This window comes from Orussus abietinus, unplaced genomic scaffold, assembly GCF_000612105.2.
Source record: "Orussus abietinus isolate OABI.00-Male unplaced genomic scaffold, Oabi_2.0 scaffold10, whole genome shotgun sequence".
Lineage (NCBI taxonomy): Eukaryota > Metazoa > Arthropoda > Insecta > Hymenoptera > Orussidae > Orussus > Orussus abietinus.
In genome coordinates, this window is record NW_019396009.1 from 2,082,060 (window position 1) to 2,107,653 (window position 25,594).

Below are 25,594 nucleotides of genomic sequence, written 5' to 3' on the forward strand. Positions count from 1 at the left end.
GATTGAAATATTAAATGCGGAGAGCCATGAAATTATTTCTTGGAAACCTTTCGCAGCACTTAACGATCGTTTTCTGGTTGAGTAGTTAGGGGAAAATCAGGAGATAAAAAGATCTGGAGGAGACTGTTATAGTTCAGTAGTTACGAGCGAGTGCCTCTCCTCCTCTTGATGTACCTTCGAGTGATTAAAGTACTCCTTAATACGATTTGCAGGAGGACTATGCTCTGATATATCACTGTCTGGAGTCAGTGCTGTCATCGAAGACGCAGGTGGAGCCAGATCTGTACGCTATGCCGAACGGCCACGTAGGATCATTGAACAGGCCCACGGATCCGTCGTTGATGACATCGTCAACGACCATTCAACACTTGCCGGTCGACTACACCGTAAAAACGGCTCCTCGAGAATACACCGTGGAGGTGACGTCGGAATACCCTGCGGAATATTCTATCCCTGTTCACCTGAGCCACTCGAATGACCGAGGAGGTCTGGCGAACGCGAATCGCGTCGGGCGGAGCGACCATGTCATTCCAGGCAACGCAGGGGTGCCCCTTTGCACGGCAAATTACGGGAACCACCCTGTTGTCGGTGCCCACGTAGCAATAGATGCGAATGGGTACATTACCAACGGCAACATGCGAGTGCCACCCGAAGGAATGGAAGCCACCTGCGCGAAGGCTCCGCAATGATGGTAACTGGGCGAAGACCGGTGATCTGCGTTCTCCAGTCGGTGATCGGCCACTCGAGGACACTTCGGCGTCCAACTAGTGCTGACTCAAGTCGAACTCCAGAGTCAAAGGCGAAGAAAGATCCCCTGGCGGCACCGGAAGCAAGATGAATGCCCCTTAACGAGCGCGCAGCTCTCTGCGCGGAGAACAAAGTGCTGTACCCCTTTGGGCCTAGACTACTCCGCTGGAGGACAAGAGGTTTAGCGAAAGTGTTTATGGTCCTGGAGCCCTAAAGGACTCCAGGGGATTATCCTTCCCGTGAGAAACCGTGGGTATGGAGACGTTTCCCTTGTCCCGGAAAGGATCCGTCGTTTACAGATGCCTGCAGCGTTTAGGCGTACTCTGCCTCTCCATCGCCAACTCATCGCAACCCTCGAGGACGGGTCGACGTTTCGTCCTTGATGAGACAATTCCGAACGCTATGCTAACGACTTCACCGTAATATTTTAACGCCGTAAGACTCAGTAGGGATAATTAACGACCGACTGTAATGATCACATCGAAAATGATTTCGATCGTCGCCACGCGTAGATGGCTGGTGGGAGGAGGCTCGCGTCGATTACTCTATGGAAATTGATGGAGACATCTTTTATATCATGAACGGGCACTCAAGGGACAGGTCGACATTCGTCCGATGTACTCTGTGTTGACTGTTATAGATGCGATTTATAGTCTTATCAGTGCTGGATGTATGTACCGATTGGGACAGCAGATCCTGAAGTGGAAGGGAAGCGAGCGAGAGCTTGAAGAAAGACTATCTGCGGTACATCGGGAGGATGTCACCGCGCGTTATTAATCGATCATTTTGTTGATGATAGTTTTAACAGTGATTTTTAATTATTAGTTCCCCTTGCTGAAGGCGACATTGTTGACGGCTTGGCCAGCCTCCTCTCGCGAGCCCGTGCGGGTATTTTGTATTCGATTTGTAAATAATCGTACGGACCATCCGACAACCCGAGTTGCCAAAGAATTAGGTGGTAATGTGTAATTTTAATCGCTAAACTAGCTCGTACGTAGACTGGGCTGTGTATATCTCGTGTGTACATCGATGTGTGATTGGCGCGCATGGATACGTTTGATCTTGTAGCGATGTAAATTCATTGTGTCTGCTCTTCGAGCCGAACGTTCCTGATGTGATTAGCATGCGTTTTGCTCAATATTTTCAGCATTCCAGTGACACACTCCACACGTCTTGAATGCATTTACCAGAACTAAGCACGGAAAGCCGGACTCGCAGCGTATGCTAAAACGATTAGTGTAGTTAATCCGATCAGCTGTTACGGCGGCGGTCCATTTACCCCTAACGATTATTGACAATTTATGCATTTCTTTGTCCATTCCTCGACAACATCGAGTTTCGGCTCTTCGACACGGCCAAATAATATTTTTTCTACGGCTTATACACCTTACACCTTAATACTCATTTTAGAAGCGAATCCTGAAGTCCGTTAAACAGTTCACCTCGTTTTCCTCGTATACCGTGGATTCCTTCATTCCCAGAATTTCTTAAACCAATTTTTTACAACGCGAATTCCGACCCTTACGTCGCATAAGCTGCGTTAATTTGTAACTACGACTTTTTCAACGCTATTGCACAAACGACTCAGAGACTGTTCTTTTTTTTTTTTTATTTAACTGTGCACTGCAAAGTGACTTCAGCTCCGGAATTTGCCATAGACTTTTCCAATGCATTTCGACGTTCAGACATCATCATTTGCTATGGTGTAAAATTAATATTTAATTCCTCGCCGCTATTTGACAACATTCCGCAATGCTGTTCTACTCGACAATGCGAATTGAAGTCCGAGTTTATTGCAATTTAAGGTCGTGGGCATTTTCGAGGAGATATTAATGTTTATAAGAAAAATTCGAAATGTCTGCCCACGGATTATGTCGGATCGCAGAGTACGATATTGACAATCGTGACATCGGTAAATATATCATGCCGTCATTAAATAATATCCACCGCAAAGACACATCTCTGGAAATGCCAGCACTCGAGTCCGTTTTGTACCATCGCATACAATTCTTTTGTTTATTTTCTCTTTCCGTTTTTCTACCGAGTCTTGCGAATGCCAGGTCGCTGGATTTGCATTGTTTTTAACGCATATCGAGTCGCCTACAATCTAGCTGGGTTAAATTACGCAAAAGCATAGCCGGTAACGAGGATAATTTTCTTACTCGCGAGGTACGTCTTCAATTGCACTGCACAAATGAAATCCAACTCGTAAGGTAGCCACTCCGTCGGGCGACGAATTTAACAAGACTTATTAACATTGCTCTTTAATGTTAAACTGGAACTTTTTATCGTCTTAGATGGTAGTCAGTGTTGAACCCGCGACGGACACGTCTCTAAGCCAAATGGTCTACTCGTGATGGAATCAGTCTAACAATCGAGTCACAATTCTTGTGCTGTACGTAATGTTCATAATATATAAATGTATATTTATATCTAGCTGTAAGATATCGAAGTGTTAATACTGAAGTGCGCGAACAACGGCCCGCGGTAGACATTTCTACGAGGAAGTGCAGCCTGATGTGCATAAGAACTGCATAAGTGCATGCAGGAGAAAGCCACTGAAAACTATCGAAGATTACTAGAGCTGAAATTTACATTCCACGAGTCATGCCAACTCCCGAATGATCACGTGTGATATCTTTCCAATTCCATCGGTAGCGAATAATTCTAACAAATCTTTCTAATTAAATCGAATTCTCTCCGGGTTTTCCTTCTTCCTCTGTGTTTAATTGTAAGGATAATTGCAAGATCAACGCGAGGAAGCCTTAAGGCTGAGTCGAGCACAATTATCTAACGACATGATAGAAATTAATTTCAATTTATTAACACGTTACTTTGTTAATGGCACGATGCATTTGCATATTCCAGCTGATGGGATGTGTTTTAAGACTGACTCGGGATTTTTGCTACTTCTACCGTATAATCGTCTAAGCTGTTAAACGACCGTCTCCGAAATTAGCGTGTAAATAAGCTATTAGATATTAACTGAAAACAGGAATTCCATTTTTCCCTCCGATGCTTTTTTACCGAGGAGGCTCCGGCAAATTGAATAATCCGTCATTTAGTCTAATGACGTCGCTGTGCACTACAATTCCAATTGATGGCCTACAAGCGATTCTCTCTTTAGCACCTAGACAGATATGTAGTTACGAATTCCAGGTAATAATACAATTACGAGGTGAATTGAATCCATTCAGGGGTTGGCAAAGATTTCTCATGAAAGGTGGAATTAAAAAAAAAATTTATATATATATATATACGTAATGGACAACATACGGGAAAAATTTAATAGACCTTCGGAAGACTCACGTACTTTCGCTACTACGCTACTTTCTCGTATCACAGGAAATGTAACAACTGATTATACCGCACGGGCCGATTAATCAAACAATCCCTCCTCTGCCCTCCTTCGATCGGACACGTATATCGATATAATACGTTTAGGCACATAGAGATCTATTGACGAAGTGAGACCCGAATCATCGACTCTACGACACGTGTCCGCGGGACTGTAACAAAGTAAAAACCTATGTACGTAGACTAATGACAAAATCGTACCGTATGTGAGAAGTAAACCTACTCGGTGGTGCGTGATCGGGACTCGATCGATGATCGATGATCGACGACAGGTAATTGCGAAGATTCGCGCGGAGGAGTGCGCTCGCCCGGAGAAAACTAAATGGCGGAAAGCTGCGATTTGACAAACACTTCTCGAGGCGAGATATCGATTCGTCCCCGAGAAGATGAATATAATAAGAAAAAAAAATCGGAACCGGAAATGATGCGTCCGATCGACTTTGCAGGGTATACCGCACTCGAGGAACAAAAGAAAGTGTAGCGTTACCTAGGATATCGAAGTCATATTGATAATCTGTCTCTGTCTCGCGGATGCGCGTTCAAAAGGGCGTTTTTCAGCCTCGGACGCAGTCCGCGTTCTACGGTACACGTATTTCGATAGTTGTACAAGATCGATATATTTAAAGGAGCAGACACAACGGTAGGGTAACCCGCTAGCCAGTAAGTTTTAAAGCGAACGAGCATGTATAGACTTTATTTTAGATTCTAGTCAGTATACTGTTTGCGCAGCCTCGGACTAGAGTGGCCCTGGTTTGGCAAGGACCGAGATCCTTGGGAAACGAGGGTCAGTCTTTCTGGAAAAATTGAGGAAACTCCGACGAGCGAGAAAATTCGATCGGGAAAGTTGGAGCTGCTCCCTCGGCGTCCCCGCGATGCGAGGCCCTCGATTCCTCTTCGGAAGATTTTTCTAATCCCTCGGCAAGGCTTCCACGTTCTGGGGAAGACGGGAAGGATTTTTAAAGCCGCGAACATGTGGCGTGGAAATTAATTAGAATTTAATAATAGATCATTTCACGGGCGAAGAAGATTCGCACCGAGGGAGGCCGAGTCGGAGACGCGAGGTAGCACCGCACGCCTACAGGTCTTGTAAAGATATTCGAGGATATTCGCGGTGTAGCTTATAAATATACATTTAATATCATCGGTCTAGCGGGCGACAACCAGGGCGCGATCATTCTCCACGGCACGTCGAATTGCGCGAGCGGCGTTTGCGTTTGCGACTCTTGCGAAAGCGTACCTCTCGGTCGGTCGGCCATTGGGATTCCGAACGCGGCCCGAAAGAGACGGACAACCGGACTCACGTGAAGTATAGCGTAAGCATCGACTAGAGAATTATGCGCGAAGAATTGAAGGCCGGAAAGGACACCTCGCGGAAGCACTCCTTTCTTTTCTTAATACGGGTCCGCGGTAAAATGGCGACTCGCCTCGAAATCGGCTTGCCGAAATCCCGAGAAGAATCCCGGGCCCACTTTCGACCCCGAGGACTCTTCTACGGGAGAGGGCAGGAATCTCGACGAGGATCTCGTTTCCTGTGAAAACCCTGCGGGAGTGTCTCTCCCATGCAGATGCTTCACGACCAATTAAAGCTAAGCTACCGCGCGCTCACTCGCCGGATGGGGTGTAATTCGAGTTCATTACGATGCATAATTATACCCTATTAAGCGCGTTACACCGCGCCGAGCTAATGGCGGCTGTAACGCAAACTGGCCTACTCTGCGATAAGTTCAACATCGGTTTGTTTTTCCCGGCCCAATTCCTTTAACTCGAGCTCCCCGGTAGTCGTTCTCGTGCTTTCATCCGCGCTCTTTGGTGGCCGATGTACCGTGCTCTAGGATTACCAAGAAAGAGAGAGAGGGAGAGAAAAAAAAGAGAAAATGAGAGGGAGAGACCCGGATTTTTCCAAAGTTTGTACCTTTTTATACGCGCTGTGGCGGCGCCCGCAGGGGACACCTCTTGTGCGCGCATCGAAGTCACCGCTCTCCAACCGTTTCCGCAACTTTTTAACATCGTTTTACTGTAGAGGATCGTCCAATTCGGCTCGCGGGGTCTCGTAGAGCCGATCTCTCCCTGGATGAATCGTCGTTCCGTCATTTAATGTCGTTTCTTGTCGTCCCACGACTCGTCCTCGCGCACTCGCCGACTCCCTCGCGAAATGGAGGATTTAGAAAAGAAGAGACGCCAAAAATCGCGAATCCAATTCCGACTTGCGGCAGACCGAGCACTGCCTGCGAATTCACTGTGTTCCACTTGCGTTTGATTCCGGATTTCCGCCCCCGCCGCCCCCTTTATCAGTTTCAAATTCGAGGCTTCGAAAATGGCCTCCGTCGACGCGGCGCGACATAATCTCTTATCGGCGACGCCGCTCTCTATCCTTTTAGACCGCGCGATGCGATCACCTGGATCGAAGGTATTTTTGTCATTTCAAACAGTATTTGTACATAGACATTGTAAATACCACGGACGTCTAGAAGGACACGAGAGGCCCTCAATTATCGAAGGATTAATCTAGAGAGCGATTTACGGTAAGATACCACATGTACGTGTAATTAAGGTCTAGACAATGAGATAACTCGTGGCGACGTACAGAATATGTTAATATATGTTATTAAAGTAATAACTCTGTGTGGCTTTCAATGTCTGCGACCACATGGAGGTAGTTTAACGATAATCGGACGACTGACGGGCAAACGAAGTCGAATTCTCCTCGAGTAGCGACGACTGCATTATTTATTTAAGCCGAATGGATGGGCTTTCTCCGAATTTTTGTATAAATTTTCTTTCCATGGCAAATTGAGCAATCCATTGATCGCCGTTCATTTTGGCACGTGTAAATATCATCGGTGAAATTTATTTCGAATGTTTTATCGATGTTCCTTTTTGTTTTTATATATCAGGGGGCATTAACAAAGAATAAGGATTTCCTAGGATTTAAAAATGTAACGATGGTAGACGAACCCCCCCCCAATGACTGTACAGATGACTAGGTTATTCGGCTTTCTTTTTCTTTCGAGGGAGGAACATCGTTTGCCCGCTACCAGTGTATAACCGTAACATAAAACGTTATCGCAGTTAAAGATGTACTCTGTGTAATTGATAGATTTTATGAAATTCACTTGGAGCTTTTTCATTTCTGCCGGGAGCGTCTCAGTGTACGTGGGGGAGAGAAAGAGAGAAATCAAATAGAGTGCAGACAGTTAATCCAGATGGGACTTTATTAGAATCACGATTCCACGTCTTGGCAACCATCGTTAGCGAGCTGTTTAGCGAGATTAGATATTTTTTAACGCAAACGCTATTCGCTCTGGAAAATTGATTTACGTCCGTCGAGGTGCAATCGGTCCACACGTGTAGACGTATATATATAAAAGAAGCAAAAAAACAAAAGGAAGACACTTTGAAATACCTAATTTTTGTATCCCCCAGATCTTTAACTCGCGAGTCTCGCAGACCATTCTGAATATAAGTACAAAATGTCAAACCCGTTGAGTAGAATTCCGATTTTCCGAAGGGCAAAACGTCGTTCAGATATTTCAATCTCTTTAGTTCCCTGTCCTAAGTACCGACATAACTAAATCGTCAATAACCAATGCTGGAATAAATTGTTATTCAGACTGCGAGGTCGCTGATCGCTTTCGCCGATTCTTCCACCTTATCGAAGGACCTTCGACATTCGTTACGGCTTTTTCAGGGATTTATGAAATTCCCGCGAACGGTGGGAATAACTCGGTCGGTGTTAAATTACCGTAGGGTTTCTTCATCTCCGAACTTCTCAGGATTTCCATTATTTTATTTCCCAGCGGAGCCAGAGGCGGTGGGCACGAAACCTTAGGGTAGGAGCGCGTTATCCCGAGGGACGCAACCCCGGGGAAAATTGGGGCGGAAATTTCCACCCAGGACACACAATGCCCGTTCCCTAACTTCCCCTTACCTTCCGTTGCATTTGATTTATGAAACTTCTAATGGCCGCGGGTAACTTGACAGGAATTTCCCCGACAACGAGGCACGGACACGCTTGTCTCGCGATTAACTGCACAATTCCACGCGACCGAGAACTGCTCCGATTCGGGAGAAAATCAAAATGGCTCCGATTATAATAAAACGGATCCGTGGACATCTGAGGTAAAACGAGGGCGCAGGCGACGACTAATAAGGATCCACTAATATTTTGTACGAAAGCGCACTTGCACCACGTTCCCACTTGCGGTGTCACGACGGTCCACCGTTTGCGTTCCTGTAACTATCGAATCGATGTAATAAAGTGTTTATCGCTCCCTAATTATCGAGGAACATGGCGCGAGTACATCTGGGAGAATGTTCCTAAAAAAAAAAAAAAATCGGGGATAGACGACACTTCAGGGAAATCTCGCACGGACGTCGCCCTCGGAGGAGCGACGATGGTTCCCGCGATCACGAGGAGACTCTCCGGTTTCCTAAAAAAATATGTCTTTATTGTACACCGAGAGTTAATACCATCTTCCGAGGCGGTCATCTCGACAGGTCAAACTTCGAGAGCTTAACAGTCATAATGAATTACACATACGTATTCTTTTGATATTCGCTATACTTAAACGGTGATGGTAAAGTCTTTTGGCGATTTCGAGAGCGAGTTGGGGGTGCCAGGCTTCTTCCGGTGGACCCTCAGCTTCATGTCGATGTCGCACTCGGCTTCGCTCATCTCATGAGCGTCCATGAAGCCCGAGGGGGGCTTCAGCTCGAGAGCGGAGAACTCGTTGTTCCAGGACTCCTCCCGACCGAGAGCCCTGATCCTGGAGTTCCTGTGGAAATTCCGGGAGCCGTTGGGCTCGTCCAGGAGGTAGAGGGACTCGAGGGACTTGCGAGGGTTCTCCAGCTTCTGGCGATCGCTCCTTCCCACCCGGAGGCCCGTCGAGTGATCGGTCGAGTGGTTGGGCGAAACGCTGGCGGAATAAGGTCTCATCCCGACCTCGGACTTCGGAGCCGCCCTCAGGACCCCAGGGGTGCGACTGGCCTCGACGTCCGGGGTAGCGCCGCGACTCCTTAAAATCGGAAACCACCCGTTCACCGCGAGACCGATCTCCACGTTTGGTCCCCACCAGCGACGAGTTCTCCCCTCAAAGTCTAACCGATGATCCCGGTGGAGAACCCATTCGGGGCCGGGGCAACGCACTTCCAGGTCGGAAAGTTCCCTGTCCAGGTTCCTGCCCAGCGACTCTCTTCCCTGGCGACGAGTCCCCTTTTTCTAAGTTGACTTGGAAACCGAGGAATACGGAGCGGTCAAACCGATGGGTGCCGACTTTGGAGGTTTTCTAGGTTTCTTTGGGACCCATCAGCCGTTGCGCCGGCCCCGAAGAGGAGGCCAGACTTTCTCGTTCCCCCGGTAACGATCCCAGGGAAACCATCGGCACTCCCAGGTCGACGCTTCCTACCTCTGCTTCTCCAGCCTGGGGAAGGTCTTCCGCTCAGAAATTGGTGACGGCTCGGTTGATGTACTTGATTCGTGCGTGTGGTACAGCACATCTAGGGATCGGAGGGCCAGACTCGGGATTAGCGTGACGCCCCAGGGCACCCGGACGACACAGAAAGCGGAATACTAACTTACTATGATGAACCGGCCTGGGGACGAGCGCCAGTCGCTGGTCCCGGCCACGCTGGCCCACCGAATTCGGGCCCGGAGAACGAGCCATGATGGACGCTGGACCCGAGTCGTCCAAATGGTTCGACGACTCCGTTCTGCTACTCGTCCCCACCTCTGTGTCGCTATCCGACCCCAGGGTGTCGTACTCCTCCGACTCGGACTTGAAGGACTTGGACTTACGCCGCGCCCTGCCGCGCACTTTCGTGTACTGGTCCACGTCGCACTGCAATTTTACGAAAAGGTGAAATAAGTTGGTCCAGAACATTGCGCCCCACGTGTAGAGATCAGTTGGCAGTTCCAGACATTCCTCTCTTCAAGCAGAATTAAACAAGATCCTTGTAAGGTACATAAATGAGTAGAAGAAACACTTAGATGGGACGAAGACAATGGTACGAGACAATTGGCCCTTGCCTTCGAACGAAGAAGGGACAGAAGTTCAACAAATTTTTGGACAAGGGATGATCACGTTGCTTCTCAGAGGATAGAGAAATGAGAAAACGTGGCCCTTTACGAGTCGGAAAGAAGTCGCGTCTCTTATTGAGGCTTGGTCCGAGAATCTAGGAAACGGCAACCCTTCCGTCTTTACGTCGGGCTGAAAATCGTGCCGGGGACACTTCTTTAAGATCTAATAAGTCCGCGGGATGTTTGTCGTAAAACAACGAGACAGCCAGAAGGAAACGACGTGGAGGAACATCTCGTGCCGTCGTAAAGAAGCGTTTCATTGAGCCCGGGTCCATAAAGGCGAATCCTTTCCATAGCAAATCGATGATCGGGGTTGTTACGCGGAATGCATACCTGAGCTCCCTGGAGCATCGTCTCGTTCCTCTCGTAGAAGAAAGCCTGTCGGATGGGGTTCGCAGACAGGTTTTCCTGCTCGGGCAGATGGAAGGTGGCGTATGGATAAATATCTTCGGAATATTCGGGAATGCGTTCCAACGCGCTCACCTCTCGGCAGGGTGATTGCTGCCCGGGCTTTCTTACTGTCGCGTAATACTGTTCTCTTTGCTCCATGTTGTGCTTGTTGTCCAAGGCGGCCTGGGTTTGCGAATTAGGGTCATTCGCGCACCCTGGTCTGTCGGGATCTGGAAAGGAAATCACCGTGAAAATCGCTCTTCAACGACCCCGAAGACGCCAAACAACCGAAGCTCTGGACCAAACCATAGAACCTCTGTCGTTTCACCAAGGAACGTCCGGTCACTTACGCGTTCTGAGACAGAAGCACACTCCAGCAATGGCCAGGAGGACGGCCAGCACCGAGATCACGCTGGGAGCCAAGACTTGTGCGTCCAGATACAACGGAGTGTCTTCGACCTCCTGGTGAGGACCTTCGCGGGTCCTCGTTGCGCCATTGGGACTCAGAGTGCTGAACAAGTACTCGGCCTGAGTCGAGCCAGCGTTATTGTACGCCGTCACCCTGAGCTCGTAGCTGGCACCGCTCTCTAGGTCGACTATCGGAAATCTCGACTGAGGCGGCACGTTGTTGGAGACTGAAAACAGTTCCAGGTTCTCAAGTCGCGATTCCATCGGATGGGCTCGACGATACGAGTCGATTAAAAAGGCGCCACGTCGAGTCGATAATTCGGTTCCCGTGCGAGCCCGGCTCGTCGAAATTCACGAGCCGCCTCTTTCCTCGAGCAAGAACAAAGTCAAGCCAAAGTTCCTGGTGTTTACCTAGGAGCCAATCACCGGGCAGCCTCCTGTACTCGACGACGAAGTAGAGCAGCGGGCACCCTCCATCCTGCCAGGAGGGCAGGTCTAGAATGACGGAAGTTAGGTTGGCTCTGATCAGATGCTGCTTCGCGGGGGGCACAGGCTTCGAGCCTTTCGTCTTGGCAGTTTCAATTTTGCTGGCGCTTCCGCTCCCAATTCGATTGAAAGCCGCCAAAGTGAATTGGTATCTCGTCCCGCACTGAAGGCCCTCCAGCACGTGGGTGCTCGCCCTTCGATCTAGCATGACCTCTTCCCATTCTGCAAATTCTATCCGATAAGCCAATAGAAATCCTTTAATGGGAGCGCCTCCGTTATCCCCCTGTTTCCATTGTAGCTGAACTGCGTCCGTCGTGGTGCCGGTAGCCAGAAGAGTCGGCGGTGTTGGTGGAACTATGTATAAAGTTTACCAATTAAAACTCCCTGCCGAGTCCGAGGCCGAGAACGGACGAGGAGCGAGAACCGCCGCTTCTCGGCGCAAGATCCTGCAGGATCCGAGGACGTGCAACTTCGACTCTCGCTCCGACTCCTCCTTTTCGACCTCCCTTGAGTTTCCCCGATAACGTCGATATCCTCCGAGCCGGCGAGAATTTCGACGGTAGGATTTTGTACGAAAGGGAGGAAAAATATAATAAATAAAAGAAACCGAGATGAAGGACGATCGACGTCTTGTCGGGAAGAAAGGAGCTTACCTTGGACCTTCAAGGCGTGGACGATCTCGTCGGTGCCCAGAGGGTTTCTCACGTGACAGGAGTAATTGCCCTCGTGGCTTCTCTGGACGTTCCGTAGAATCAGCGTGTTATCAGGGGTGATATCCAGCCTGCAACATTCGGCCAGTTCATAGCGAGGTGGCAGAAACTCTACCCACCGGTTGTTGGCTATCAGTTAGGTTCCATTATAGTACTGCCCCGGTAATTCTCCCTGCCAGTTAAGCGTAACATACTGCCTCGATCGCAATGGATAATCTCGGGAAATATACGCCAGGTCTCTGCGTCATTCCTGCCCTGAGTACTGCGTGTCCATTTTACCACTTGGCAGCCTCAATGGAAATAATTGGAGTAAACATCCCCATTTAATTCCCACGAGCGAATGGAAAAGGAAAAGTGGAGAACCGCCATCTCCGGCTCCTTTGAATTACCGGGAAGGGGAAATTGAAAAGTAGGGAAAAGGGTTAATTGCTCCTTTTTAAACAATGGGTAACGAGACTCTTAAGGAGCGGCAGTCTTCCCGTGTAATTTCCCGGTTCCTCGTGTTCACCTGCTGTTACGCCTTTACGTAAGACGTAACTTCCTCATGGAGCGTAAAAGTGTAACGTTCCCTCTCAAAAAGGGATAATAAGGGAACGCGTCGTTACGAGATTTTCCCCCTCGTTCACGGGGAAATTTTCTTTAGGCGTATCGAGGCGGTCGTAACTTTTCCGCCGTTACCCGATGCCGGCTTACCTCTGTTGTTTCTCCAATTTCGTTTCCCCGAGTCGCCACTCCGCAATGGGTCTTGGCTTGCCGACAAAAAGACAGGCGAGATGGACGTCGACCCGCCAGGACACCACGAGCGGCACGCCGAATGAAATGATGGCGGCTGCAACTAATTGCAACATTCGCTCAGAATTAGGTCCGCCAGCAGACGCCGGGAGTTATTGTCCCCGGGTTTTAATTCCCCCGGGTTTAAATGCGGACTTTAAGTCCACGTCACGAATTCAGAATTTAGGTCCCCGATGGAGCGACTCGGGAGTTTGAAAGGGGTTCCTTCGTCTCGGGATGGAAATCGGGAAATTACGTCTGCGAGCCGAGGGTTTCGCGAGAGGTCGACGTTGTATTTCTACGATTCATTGGAAGTTAGATTAATGTAAATCCTGCGTACTAGAGGTGGTGGGTTGTAGCTTGATGACGGGGGTGCTGGGGCCCTGGCCCTCCTTCGTGGAGGCAGCGACCCAGGCTTCATAGGACTCCATCAGCTTGAGCCCCGTGGCCTCGTAGTGCAAATCCTGGGCGAGGGAGTACCCTTTAATGATCTTCACTTCCTGGCCCTGATCCAGCACCCGGATGTAGACCGTATAGTTGGTGAGGACGCCGTTTGGTCTCCTCGGAGGGAGCCAAGATATTACGACGGTGTCTTCGGCGCTTGCCACGGCTTTGACCCGTTCCGGGGCGTCTGGCACTGAAACGGCAGACCAGCACTCAAAGGGACCACCCTGGGAACCTCAAATTATGCGACATTCACGGGACGAATGCGCCTCCAGGAGTGATATTTCAGGTATGAGGAGATTAGACGGGGAATTCATCGTCAATGGGGTCTTATCGGGAATTGGACGAGGGTTCCCTTGTACGCCAACCATGGGGTTGCAACACCTCCGATGCGTTTGCTCGCTCACCCGTCTCCTTGGTGGTGCAGGTCACGGGATTACTGGTGACCCCCTCGCCGGCCCTGGTGTAAGCCAACACCTGGACGGTGTAGTTGGTGTAGGGACTCAGCCTTTGCAGGACGGTGTTCAGGGCGTGGGTGGTCCTGGTCTCCCCGGAACCCTGGAGTTCGAATGCCGCGCCATTCGCTGCCTCGTAGAGCACCTTGTACCCCCTGATCTCGCCATGGACCTTGTCAGGTGGTGGCGGCTTCCAGGTCACTTGGATGCTTTGACCACTCAGGGGGGTGCAGGCGATGTTCTGCGGCGGGGCACTGGGGACTGGGAACACAAGACAAGCTCAAAATGTCATCTTCAACCGTGACAAGGTAAGGGATCGACGATCGGACCCAGAATTTCAGGGTGGAAGAATCTGCCTGTAGGATCCTTCTTCACCATCGAATAGAAGTCAGGGGTCGAGAGCTGGAGAATTTGGCGGAACCAAATTCGTTGGAGGCATGGAAGGTGGAGGGACGAGCAATATTTGAGGAGCTTCCCAAAAAATGGAGCAGAGCTGCCCCCGTCGATGGGAATTACGTACCATCCTCGAGAGTCTGGGCAGTGACGGGATCAGAGCTTGGTCCCTCGCCCTTGTTGTTGAATGCTTTCACCACTATGCTGTATTGGGTGTATTTCTGCAGACCCGTCAGCCTGTAATCGTACGAGCCGTCGCCGTTGCCGGTAATGCCTATTCGTGTGGTATTCACCGACTGGTCGTTGCTCCTAGGACAAAAACGGGCAGGCACCACTGTTACAAATTGGGGAACCGATCGACCGTCCATCCCATCCGCGATGACTTTAATAGTTAATGGAACTCGATTCCGTCGAACATTGCGAAGAAACCGAGCCGACGTGTAATCAATAACAGATCCAGAGCCTCGCCAGCCTAAACGGCCTTAACAGCCTTAAGGACCTTAACAACCTTAACAGCCTTAACGGGGGAGGCTCGACCCTCGTAAGTTCCCCTAGGAGACCGCCCACCCCAGGTGGATACCTGATAGCAAATCAGAGACTCCAGTAATTCATTTATAAATGGGTGTAATTATTTACAAATCCCCTGTCTCTCTCTCTGCCGCCATTAGTAAGGGGACCCAGGAGGAGCCGGCGAGTCTCGCAGAGGCTCAGACCCTGAAATAATTCAGCCACCCGTTCCCAGCGACGAAACGGAGCCAACCGAAGGTGCGACAAATCGCCCAGCAATTTTCCATGGGTTTCCACCTGAGGGTAACGCGATTTCGGGAGGAGTCGTCCTCGCGAGCAGGAGCGTCGGTCGGGCCTTAGGGATCCGGATTACCGAGCCGGCAATTATAATTCGCCCACTCCAGGATACCCCTGCTTGCGGGCACGGTATCATAAAGATAATCGATAGATACCCTAAATTCCGATAGCTTATGGTGTATCCGAGAAGCTCTCCGTTCCAGAGGGATCGATCGGGAGGCTGCCAAGTTATCTTGAGCTGCTGTGGACCCACCGCCTCGATGGCGACCTGCCTCGGAGGGCCTCCGGGAACCTCCCCGTCGGTCTGCGCCTAGATTTCATTAAGGGCCGGGTTAATCGAGCCAATGACTCTCGCCAACCTCGGGAACGATGGCTCGTGAGTGATTTCGTCGATTGATACTGACATGAAGGATGTCGCTTGGCGCCGAGGTTCCAAGGTGATTTTCCGCGAACACTCGGAAGTGGTAGGTCGTCGCCGGTTTCAGCTGGGAAACCAGAGCGACCGTGTTGTTTCCTGCGACCGGCTGCTGCGCGTTGTGTTCATGCCACACATCTTTTAGTGGATACAAGACATGCTTAGAATGGTGGATTAACGAGCGCCGGTTTTCGGCTCCTGCTATGCTCCCCAATAAACGCAAAGTAGGGGAATTCACGTTCCATGGGAGCAAAACTGGTACGGATATAGGGCGGTAGGTGTACAAATTAAACGCTTCCCCTCTTCGTTAAATACACATTTACAAGAGACGTTGAATTTACACTGTGTGTTTTCATGTTTTCCTATCTCTCGTACCTCAACGTAATGATTTAACGTTATTTCAGCGTTTAGTATTTTTAACGATTATTTTACCTTCAGTTTATATTTAAACGACGTTCATGGTAGAGGACTGAAACGGTGGTGTAATAAACGTAGAATAGACGTTATGTTGAATTTGTCCCGGAAAGGACGGATAGTGGAACTGGTGGAACACGTTTCTTGCAATAAAGTCAATTATGCGATTAAAGTGAATGGTTTTATCCCATTCCTCAACGGGTATTCCCACCACTTTGTGTTTATTGGGTCGCAAAGCGCTCATCAAGGGGTCGCGACCACCCGAATGAAATCCCCGAAATTTCGAGGTACGTATTTCGAGAGGGGTTCGCAGCGGATCGTGCCTGAATGTAATGAGCGAGTGATGGGTCACTACTGAAGTCGAGTTTGGTCCTCGCGGGGGGTATCGTAATTCTCGAAAAGGAAGAGGACCCGGTTCCTGGCGGAGGAATAACCTTGATCGCTCGAAACGCGAGATTCCCACCGGGGTCAAGAGTCATCGAACGGAGCCCCGACCCTCCCTGGAATAATCCCCGGACAAATTCGCCGGGGTCGGCCTGCAAGCAAACCCGAGGAGCCTTCAAAGGAGGAATTCCTTTGGATGAACCTACCTTGGGCTTCTTTGTACTGAACGACGTATTTCGTAATCGGCGAGTCGGAGTGCGCGGGGTCGGAGTCCCCCAAAGGCGAGGACCAGGCCAGAAGTATCGAACGGCTCCCCTGCTCGGCGACACGTAGGTTCCGCGGGAAATTCGGTGGTTCCTGGACCAGCAGATGGATGCTGGCGTTGTCATGGCCGTACGTGTTCGTGGCCATGCACGTGTACACGCCCCGGTCGGTATGCTCGGCCTTCGTGATTCGCAACTCCGACAGGATGCCGCGAGGTAATGGAGAATTGTTCAGCGTGTACCTACATCAAAGAGTGGCTCGTGTTCATTATCCGCGACACGGGGGTGTCCTCCACCATAGGGACCCCGGGAACACGTGTTTGCCCAGGACTTCCCAGATATGGGCCCGTAAAACTCCTCGATGATCCCGCGAACGTCGTTTCGGTAGATCAGGGGGATGATGGTCAGATTTCTCCCTCCCCGTGAGATCGCCCCTGGACCGCCGCGAAATAGCCCTGGATTCCATTATGCACGAGAGGGATTGGGAGAGGGCTGATGGGAGTTCGCTGCAGCCCTGAAATTAATAATTTGTATTTCGAGAACCCGAGCTTCCGGGACCCTCGCTCAAGTGTCTCGAGGGCAATCGTAATTTACAAGTTATGCGAAATCCACCAAGCCTGCCCCCTGTCGTGTCGTGGGCGTTTAATCCACGTTGGAAACCGTCCTCCGGGAAATCCACGTCGAGGAGTTTGTTGTTCTAGGGAAAAAGAAGGGAAATAAGGGAACACGAGGTTTCAAGACCTTTTCGACCTGTTATGGCTAAATCAACCGCAGGGGAGGATCCACGTCTTGTTCCGGGTTTCCTGTTAGAAGGTCTGAGCTGATCCAAGATCGTGCCGTTTTTGCGACATTTAATATCGGTAAGTACCGCTGGGGAAGTTTCCTTCGGGAAGTTCATAACGGTCTGGACAATCGGCGGAACTCTGGTTCTGGAATCCGTCTTGCAGGGCGCGCGGGGAGAAATGGCCAAACTTTTGGGGATCCACTGCTGGGCTCGCGTATTATGTACCAGCGGGATTCCTAGGTACCCCGGCACATAGGACCTGGAAGAACGCGTCGGGATCTCCGGCGAAGGGATCGGGTACAAACCTCATGTCAGAAGTGGGACCAATAAGGCTGCCTCGAGCTCGCCATCTCACGTCGAGGGTTGCATCCCCTTCGACCTCGCATCGGAGAGTCACGGATTGGCCTTGCCTCACGGATTCGTGGCTCGGTCTGACCGTAACTCGAGGGCCGACTGTCGAGAAAACGAAAACGTCTAAATATAGAGGAACAACGACCGGTGGAAAATATCCAAGGGGGAAATTCCAGAGTTCTATCCCGAACCGCATTATACTACATGCAATGCAACTGCATTGTACGTAGAATTATACGGCCTCTTTGTCTCACTGGCGTCCTCGCGTGTCCGACTTTTGTCTCGCTCGGGTATCCACATGTTCGATTATCGTGAAGCTGACGTATCGGCATGCCGGATTTTCTCATTACACTCGGATTTTGAGTCGATACCCCTACGTGCAAAAAGATAAAAGGATGATACTATGTCGAAAGAACTGGTCGCTCCCAATTTTTCATCCCCGAAGACGACCCCGAAGAGCCAACCAGCGGTCTATTTCCAGGGTCCATCGTAGTAAGAACTAATTAGCACTAAAAGCCATCGCCCTTTTCCTCAACAAGTGCCTCTTCGGGGCCACCCTCGGGTCTCCCCTCTGGGCCGGGGAATTAACCTAATTTGGGAGGGTGTAAATCTTAAACGGGCCACTGCAGTCCGTTGATTTTCGACTATTGCGCGATTCGGCCTCTCCGTTTCCTCGTCCATATTTCAGCCGAGCCGGCGCTGCTCCCCTGGATATTTTACACATCTTTTAGGCGGCCTACCGGCGGCCGGGTGAATATTTTACCGTGGACTGTTAGCCGAATGAGTTTGCTGAGACCGGGGCCGTTGCCGTTGCTCGCTTGACACAGGTACAGCCCTCCGTGCTCCCGGGATACCCGTGGGATCACCAGGGACCCATTTCCGGCGACTCTGGCACCTTCCGACCCGCCGTAGCCTAGCTCTCTGTAGTCACCTGGAGCTTCCCCTGAATATTCCAAGGAACCGTCACGCGAATGCATAGCGAATGGGGACGCCGATTCGGCGAAGGAGCCCCTCTTCGGAATCGTTTCCGCGACGGAACGCGAAGCGGCGAAGGGGACCTATCGACGTCGGTGCCTATCTCCGCGGGGGTTCCACATTTCCACGTTGCCAGGACACTTATTCTCGGAAGGCGAATTTACAAACGCGGTTTAACTTCCTTCTTCGTGCCTTCGGAAGAACCTGTAACCGACTGCACATTCGGGGACTTAACTGCGGTTTTGGCCTCGAGTTACGACGGGACGTATATTTCCGCCGGCTGTAAACCGAGTCCTTCTAATGCTCGCCAGAGTATCGTAAACTTCTAATCCTTCTGTTATGTCGTTGCGAGATGGTATGAGTTCGGTTCGGGCGTATTTTGTGTCCGCCATAAGTGTCGGGTGCTCTTTGACATTTTCGCGGCGTCCTCTTCGCCGCTCGCGGTGGATCTTTCTTTCTGGGTGGCTCTCTTTTATCGTTATCTTTAACCTGGAATTATTTAAGAAAAATCCTCTTACCCACTGACTGCTTCCAACTCACTGTTGGAACCGGGAATCCTTCGGCCTGACAGGCTATGGAGACACCGTGACCTACTGTGGCGTCCTGGTCGATAGGTTCCACCGTCCACCGCGGAGGTACTAAAAGTGCGATTAAATTGATCAAAATCTTATTCCGCGGGCTATTATCCTGTTCCATTTAATCCCAGCCACTGCAGAATAGTTTTGGAAGCGAAGGCGTGCCGGCAAGGACATCGAACGAGCCATCGATTGCCCACGAAAAATTCACCACTTGGCAGAGCGAAATCGGGGAATAGTCCGTCCTTCGCTCTCCTGTTATCAAATAATTCCGCAGCGGGGAGATATTTATTGTTAATGTATTTCTTTCAGTTGCTCATACCTGCATTGTAACACGGGAGCACGGGAAATGCGCGAAAGTTTTAACGAAAACTCCTTACGCGATTATTACGCCGAAAGTTGGAAGTACTGTATCATAATTACCGTCGAGATCATGTTACGCTCTTGTTGTGTTTGCACGAAATATTTCTCCGTGTTGCAATGCGTAGCGGATTTTTGGAAATTCTGAGCACCAATAATGAGAATCACGATGAAATATAATTAAGTGTGAGTAAAAATCGAGCAAAGGAGTGTTTGGTTTTTGCATTGGAATTTTTATATGCAATTGAAAAACGGCGCAGAATTTCCTTCCGAATTTCCTTCGACGGAAAGTCTTAAGTAACTAACTCTGAGAATCCAAATCTAATTCGCTATCGCATATGCGTAAATGTTAATTAATTTAATCAGGACTCGCATGCAGCATCGGTCCGTCTGACTTGTATACTTACATACACTCTTAATCGTTAATGCTTTCACCTTAAATCAGGGACGGAAGAGGATAAAACTTTTTCACTTCCAATTCCCTTTCCCAAAATACGATTTCACCGTCGAGAAGCTATCCGAGTTTGGTAAGGAGGAATTGTTTCTCCGGGCACTTCCTGAAATAAGTCTCGGTCCTCTTTTGCCGGACTAGAGAGATCCTTAATAGATCCTCCCCTTGGCTGCAGAGATCCTTAACAGCTTACTCCAAAAGATTCCCTCCCTTTCCGTTTATTTATTCCCTCGTCTCAGAAAATCCTCTCCGCAACTTGTAGAATTTAAAGAGCGTCCTGTAATTGTGCCTCGCAATTCGAGTACGGCGAAAATAATTGAAAACCGGGATTACCATCGTACACACATCGCCATCCGAAAATGCGGAATTTTGGACGTTTGCGAATACGATTTCATTGATAGTGACCAATAGCCGTGAGGTTGACGCGGTGCAAACAAGATGCACCTATAAAGCGAGATGAACTTTGATTTCCCGCTAAATCGCCGATTATCGATGAAAGCATTAACGCTGCTAAACCTACTAGAACTTAGCTATGAAGGGAAACAGCGAAAACAAGTTTACGAATCGAAATGCTACCTTCGACTGACGTGGGCCGAGGATGTCCTGGAAAAGTGCAACCGAGATAGCGATTCTTCCCCGGAGCGGGAAATTTGAAAAGGGGGTAAACATTGCTCTTTGATGCGTGCAGGATACCGAATAGCGCTAATCGCGGCTGCTCGAAAAAAGTGATACATGTCAAGCAGGACCGACAGCTCGTGTGTCAGGGATGTTTTGAACGATTCGGTGAATATTTCCGATCTGTACATTTCGAAACGGCAGTAGAAATCCGTCGCGGAATGCAATATGCCCGCTAAATTGGATTCCGATTGGACGATCCGTAGTTCGGGAATTTTATTCATGCCGGCCTTGCATAAACATTCAGAAACATCGAGTCTATTATACCGAAAGTCCCGGACCAAGAAGGAAAATTCTAATGACGCGGAAAGGAATAAAAAACGACATTCTGGAAGGATTGTAGTGCTTTTTTTATTTCCTCCGTCCATCCTCGGCCTACGTTGCACCGGACGTTCTATCAAATGTATAAATCCATGAACTCATGCTTCACACCAGGTTATGGTAATCATTGCAAAACAAGAGGCACATTAATGTATCGTATAAGGTATAACGTGGTACTTATGCTAATTGCAAACTCCTTTCATTGCCTCCTACAGAAAAGTTTAAATCCCTTTGCAAGTGTAGGCTGACCTACTGGAGCTATGACTCGTTAGCTATTCAAAATCAGGGAAACGAGGGATACGTTTCTTCTCCTCCACCTCGAAAGTGTGCATGCATGAATGTTCTGACCAGAAGTTAAAACCGATTTTCACATATTCCAGATAATTTTGCCTCGCCAAAGTGTACACCCTTTTCGGCTGTCGTGTGTCGCGCGTTGCTTACCAAACGTCTTAGTATCGAAGAATCTTCCTGCAGATGGGGGGGAGTATCAATACCTGAGGAAGAGGATCAAAGTGTCCAGTCTGCATCGACATGAAAAAATTCCCATTAAGGAAAAAATTCCGAATTTTAAACGTCATTTCTATAAACGCTTAAAAATCTGTGACCGATGTCATTTTACAGTAAGGACCGAGGATCCCAGATACAGCACAAGTTAATGTGGAGTACGGCTCATCCGAAATACTGACCTCGTTTGAAAGGTCTAAATTCGTCGACTAGCCTTTGACGCTAAACGCTTTGAAACGGTAAAAAAAATGTCTTTTTATAGAGACATTTCGAACGAGTCACTCTGAAGAAGTCCTCTCCCAAGCCGGGAGTAAAAGTCCTCGTCCCTAAAGTTAGCCAGGGAAATGAGTGGAGTTCCTCCCCATCGAGAACTTTTCCAAAACACCTGGATCCTCCTCCAGCAGTCGGGCATAGCGCTAATCCGCGTGATTAGAGTTTTATACTTAACGAGTCGCGACCAAGCGCGACAATTTGGTGACACACACCAACTACGGAGAGACTGGTCGAGTGTTCAGCTACACCGGCGACGTTGCTGATGCGGCACGTGTAGTTGCCGTTATGCCTCGCCGAGACGTTATTAATCGTCATGATGCTGGAAAATGGCGTAAAGGCGCTTATCTGAATGCTGTTATCAGCGAGTCCAGCCCTCTCGGACTTGTCGGCAGCGTCTCTCGCCGGGAGGCTCCTGCCGTTCATCAGCCAGGTGATGTTGAAGGGCTGATCTCCTTGGCCGGCGGAACACATAAGCTGTGTCCTCGTCCCTTCCGTCACTCCTTCCTCGAAATTAAACGGCGAGATCCGAGGCGGAACTACAACGGGGTAGTTACGGAGTTGTACCAACTACACCAGACCAATCGATCCCGAAGAGCCGTTTGGAGGCCTACTAATCGTATATTAAGTCGGCCACGTCCCAGCTGCGAGAGATTCGCAATGCTTTCGCGTTTCTACTCCTTTGGGGTGGCATTACTTACCGAAAGGAACACGGCAAGGGAACTACCGCCCGCCACGTTTGGGGGCTTGCTACGACCGTAAGAGGCAATGAGCAGACTACCAAAATCTGGACGTCGGACTCGAGGGATCTCCGGACGTGCCTGGACGTCGGTCTCTCGGAGGTGGTTCCTGGCCCGGGGCGAACGATGCAACCGGGAGGAGAATAAAAATGGGAGGGAAGAGCCAGGACGGATGAGAAGGCGATGGATGAGACCCACCGAGGGATTCGACCAAGGCTTCCGGAAACGGAGACGATGGAACAACGATCAAGGGGTTTTGGCTCCGACTCTGAAGACCGCACCCCATGGAACTAGTTCCCCTAGGAGTTGAATTCGAAATTGAGCGTTCCAAAGGATCACCTTCCAGGACCGACCCCCGAGATCCCGGGGCCCTGAAAAGGACCACTCCTTGACATCGCTCGAGTCTCCTCCGCGTCGACACGTCATATCTACTATGGCACATCCCACAATAAATACAGAACACAAAGTGGGCACATGAACCTCAAATCAAGTGCATCACTCCGATATAAATCCGTCTAAAGAGACAATATGAATATATATCTTATATATGTATATGTATATATATGGAGTCAGTCCAAACGTAATGCAACACATTACAATAACGTATAGTAACTGTTCATTCGTATTACGAAAACTCCTACGGAGGTGGCCATGATCGGATGCTCGCATACGTAAAGTGTGCTGGTACCAACGAATTACGGAATCCATCCCACGGTAAACGTTCTCCAAAAATAAATGCGAAATGCACTCCGAGGAGCGTACGTGTCCTTGGCGAGGACTCGCGGTCGGTACGGACGGTACTCGAGAGGACTCTCGTGTACGAGATTCCATCGGACATTCGTGACGAGAATTCAACCGAGTACAGTGGGTACTCGAGGGTGTTCCCAAAATGCGAGGTCAGCGCCCCGATTCGCGGGATCCCCGTTCGGAAATTCTCCTCCAGATTTCCGAGACGAGGAGCCGTTTGCCCGAGGAAGGCCCCATCGCGACTCCTTAATCTCGTCCTGGGACGTCGAGCCTGCGTGTTCTCCAACCATCGACGGATCGCGTGCGACCGACTTCGGCACCGGGTTCAGAAAACGAGACGAGTCGCGGGTTGGACCCCGAAGACGAAGCCGAAATCCGAGCCCATCGCGCCAGGATTGGCGAGAAGGGTCCACAAGGCGCGAAGGACGTCGTCCTTCCGCATCGTTTGGGTCCTGGCCCATCGTCGGTATCCTCTTCCACGTCCTGATGCCGAAACCAGCCGTCCACCCAGCGCGGTCAAGGGAACAACCGGCGCAATATCAACGTCAACAATATAGAGATGTAATAAGAATGCGAGAGTAAGAATAGGTAGATGGTATCTCTCGTTAAACCTGGTCGAAGCGTGCAATGGCGTGCAGAGAGAAAAAAAGCGTGCAGGACATCTCAACAAGTAGTAGAAGTCAGGCAGTCGGAGAGAAAAGTGGCCGCGCCGTAGGTGCGACGAAGACGCGCCTCGTCATCTGGACTCGGCTTCATCTGGACTCGCGGTTATGCCTCGTGTGTTATGGCCGGGTCGCGCGTTACGCATCGGGGTTCGCAGGAAACCATCAGGTGCGTCGCACGTACGACGCGGTGGCCCATAAAGTGCGTGCATCATAGAGTAACGGTAGCATAGAAGGTGAGGTCAGCGATCCCATTGCTAGATCGGACCTGGACCGAGCGAAGCCCGAGGACCCCCAGTCGCGCGGCGTTTCGGTTCGCGGGTCCCCACGACCAGAGTTTTGGGCGAATCCGGCTCCAACCCTGATCTTCCTACGGGGAATTGGGCCGAGAAACCACACGCTGAAATCCGGAACATTGGCGATCCGACAGCCACCCCAAAACCCCGAACGAAGCTACCCAACTCGGTCCCATCAGCACTTTTTGGGACCCAGGCGCTGGAACGCATTTTCCCCCGATCGATCCCATTTTCCCGTTGAAGTACCGACCCAACTCGATAAGGAGACCTTGGGGAAGGTGCTTTCCCTTCGCTCTTTGCGACCTGGGGTTCAGGGTCGATCTCGACCAACCGAAAACCGCCGCGCGACCAGCAAGTCCCTGGGCGGTTTCGCTCGCTCCGGAGGGGAGCTCCGGGATCGGCGATCGGACGAGCCGGTCGGGTTGGTGCTCCGAGAAACACCAACGGTTCGTTACCGTTGACGTGGAGGAGTGCAGAGTGTGCGACGGTGGCGGCGCCATTGGCCACCCGACAGGTGTAAGTGCCATTGTGCGCGGGGGCGATTATGCCGATGCTCAGGGCGCTGTTAAAAGCGTCATACTGGCGGACGGTGATCGCCTTTCTGAAGGATTCCTCCCGAGGCCTCGGGCCCTGCCTTCGGCCCTGCCTCGGACCCTGTTTCGAGTCCAGGGACGGATCCGTCGGGGCCACTATCGGCACGTTATCTTTGAGCCACGTGAACGTGAGCGGCAGGTCGCCCGTCACGACAACGCACTGTACGCTAGTACGGTCCCCTACGTTTAAATCGCGAGCAAAACTGAAAGGCGTGATTTTAGGTGGCACTGAAAATCAGAATAGAGAACGGGTTGCATTCCATCAAAGCGGTTCTCCACACATCTTGGCGGGGGCGCCGTGAAGCGCTGCCCTGCCGAGCGCACCTATGCCGATACTCTGCCCGTGTTTCTTAATCAACCTGCTTCAGATTGCTCCGATTAAATATAGGCGGACGATAAACGACTCTGATAACCCTGGTACCGGAAGGAGGAAACGTAACTTCCTGGTCCTCACCACCCCACAGTGCCGAAAAATAAAACTGTACGCGAAGAGTCGTAGGACCTAGACGTCCATGAAGAGGTCCCTGAAGACAACTCGCGATGTTATAGGAAACTTAGTAAATTTATTCAGAAATTAAAATCTCTTCCGTGGGAATGGTTTATCAGATGGTGTTTAATAGATGAAAAATGGGTGCTCGCGAATTCGATCGGGTTATCGATTCCTGCCGAATTACCGGAGAATTTGGAAACGTCGTTCGCCAACTCGCGGTCGCTGCCATAATAATATCGCCCGTCGCTGCTATTATACTCCGTGATGTGTGAACATTCTATTG

The 25,594-nt window shown here is 50.1% G+C and overlaps 2 protein-coding genes across 2 annotated transcripts in view; one reads left to right on the forward strand and one right to left on the reverse strand.

The window, feature by feature from the left end:
* The window catches only part of LOC105699788 (tyrosine-protein phosphatase 99A), a 156,316-nt gene extending 147,950 nt beyond the window's left edge, over nt 1-8,366 (forward strand). Inside the window, exon 19 of the mRNA XM_023434387.1 lies at nt 213-8,366. Coding sequence (XP_023290155.1) covers nt 213-689 — 477 coding nt within the window. The 3' untranslated portion in view covers nt 690-8,366. The remainder of the gene's footprint in view (nt 1-212) is intronic.
* A 302-nt stretch (nt 8,367-8,668) lies between these two features.
* LOC105699615 (Down syndrome cell adhesion molecule-like protein Dscam2) overlaps nt 8,669-25,594 on the reverse strand; it is a 46,760-nt gene continuing 29,834 nt past the window's right edge. Inside the window, exons 10-27 of the mRNA XM_023434395.1 lie at nt 21,999-22,322; nt 19,146-19,265; nt 18,416-18,595; nt 17,607-17,754; nt 16,461-16,759; nt 15,446-15,594; nt 15,197-15,351; nt 14,365-14,546; nt 13,797-14,105; nt 13,286-13,582; nt 12,868-13,009; nt 12,118-12,245; nt 11,390-11,818; nt 10,921-11,205; nt 10,514-10,800; nt 9,683-9,941; nt 9,510-9,600; nt 8,669-9,119 (exon numbers count right to left, since the gene is read on the reverse strand). Of these exons, the coding sequence (XP_023290163.1) occupies nt 8,669-9,119; nt 9,510-9,600; nt 9,683-9,941; nt 10,514-10,800; nt 10,921-11,205; nt 11,390-11,818; nt 12,118-12,245; nt 12,868-13,009; nt 13,286-13,582; nt 13,797-14,105; nt 14,365-14,546; nt 15,197-15,351; nt 15,446-15,594; nt 16,461-16,759; nt 17,607-17,754; nt 18,416-18,595; nt 19,146-19,265; nt 21,999-22,322 (4,235 nt within the window). The remainder of the gene's footprint in view (nt 9,120-9,509; nt 9,601-9,682; nt 9,942-10,513; nt 10,801-10,920; nt 11,206-11,389; nt 11,819-12,117; nt 12,246-12,867; nt 13,010-13,285; nt 13,583-13,796; nt 14,106-14,364; nt 14,547-15,196; nt 15,352-15,445; nt 15,595-16,460; nt 16,760-17,606; nt 17,755-18,415; nt 18,596-19,145; nt 19,266-21,998; nt 22,323-25,594) is intronic.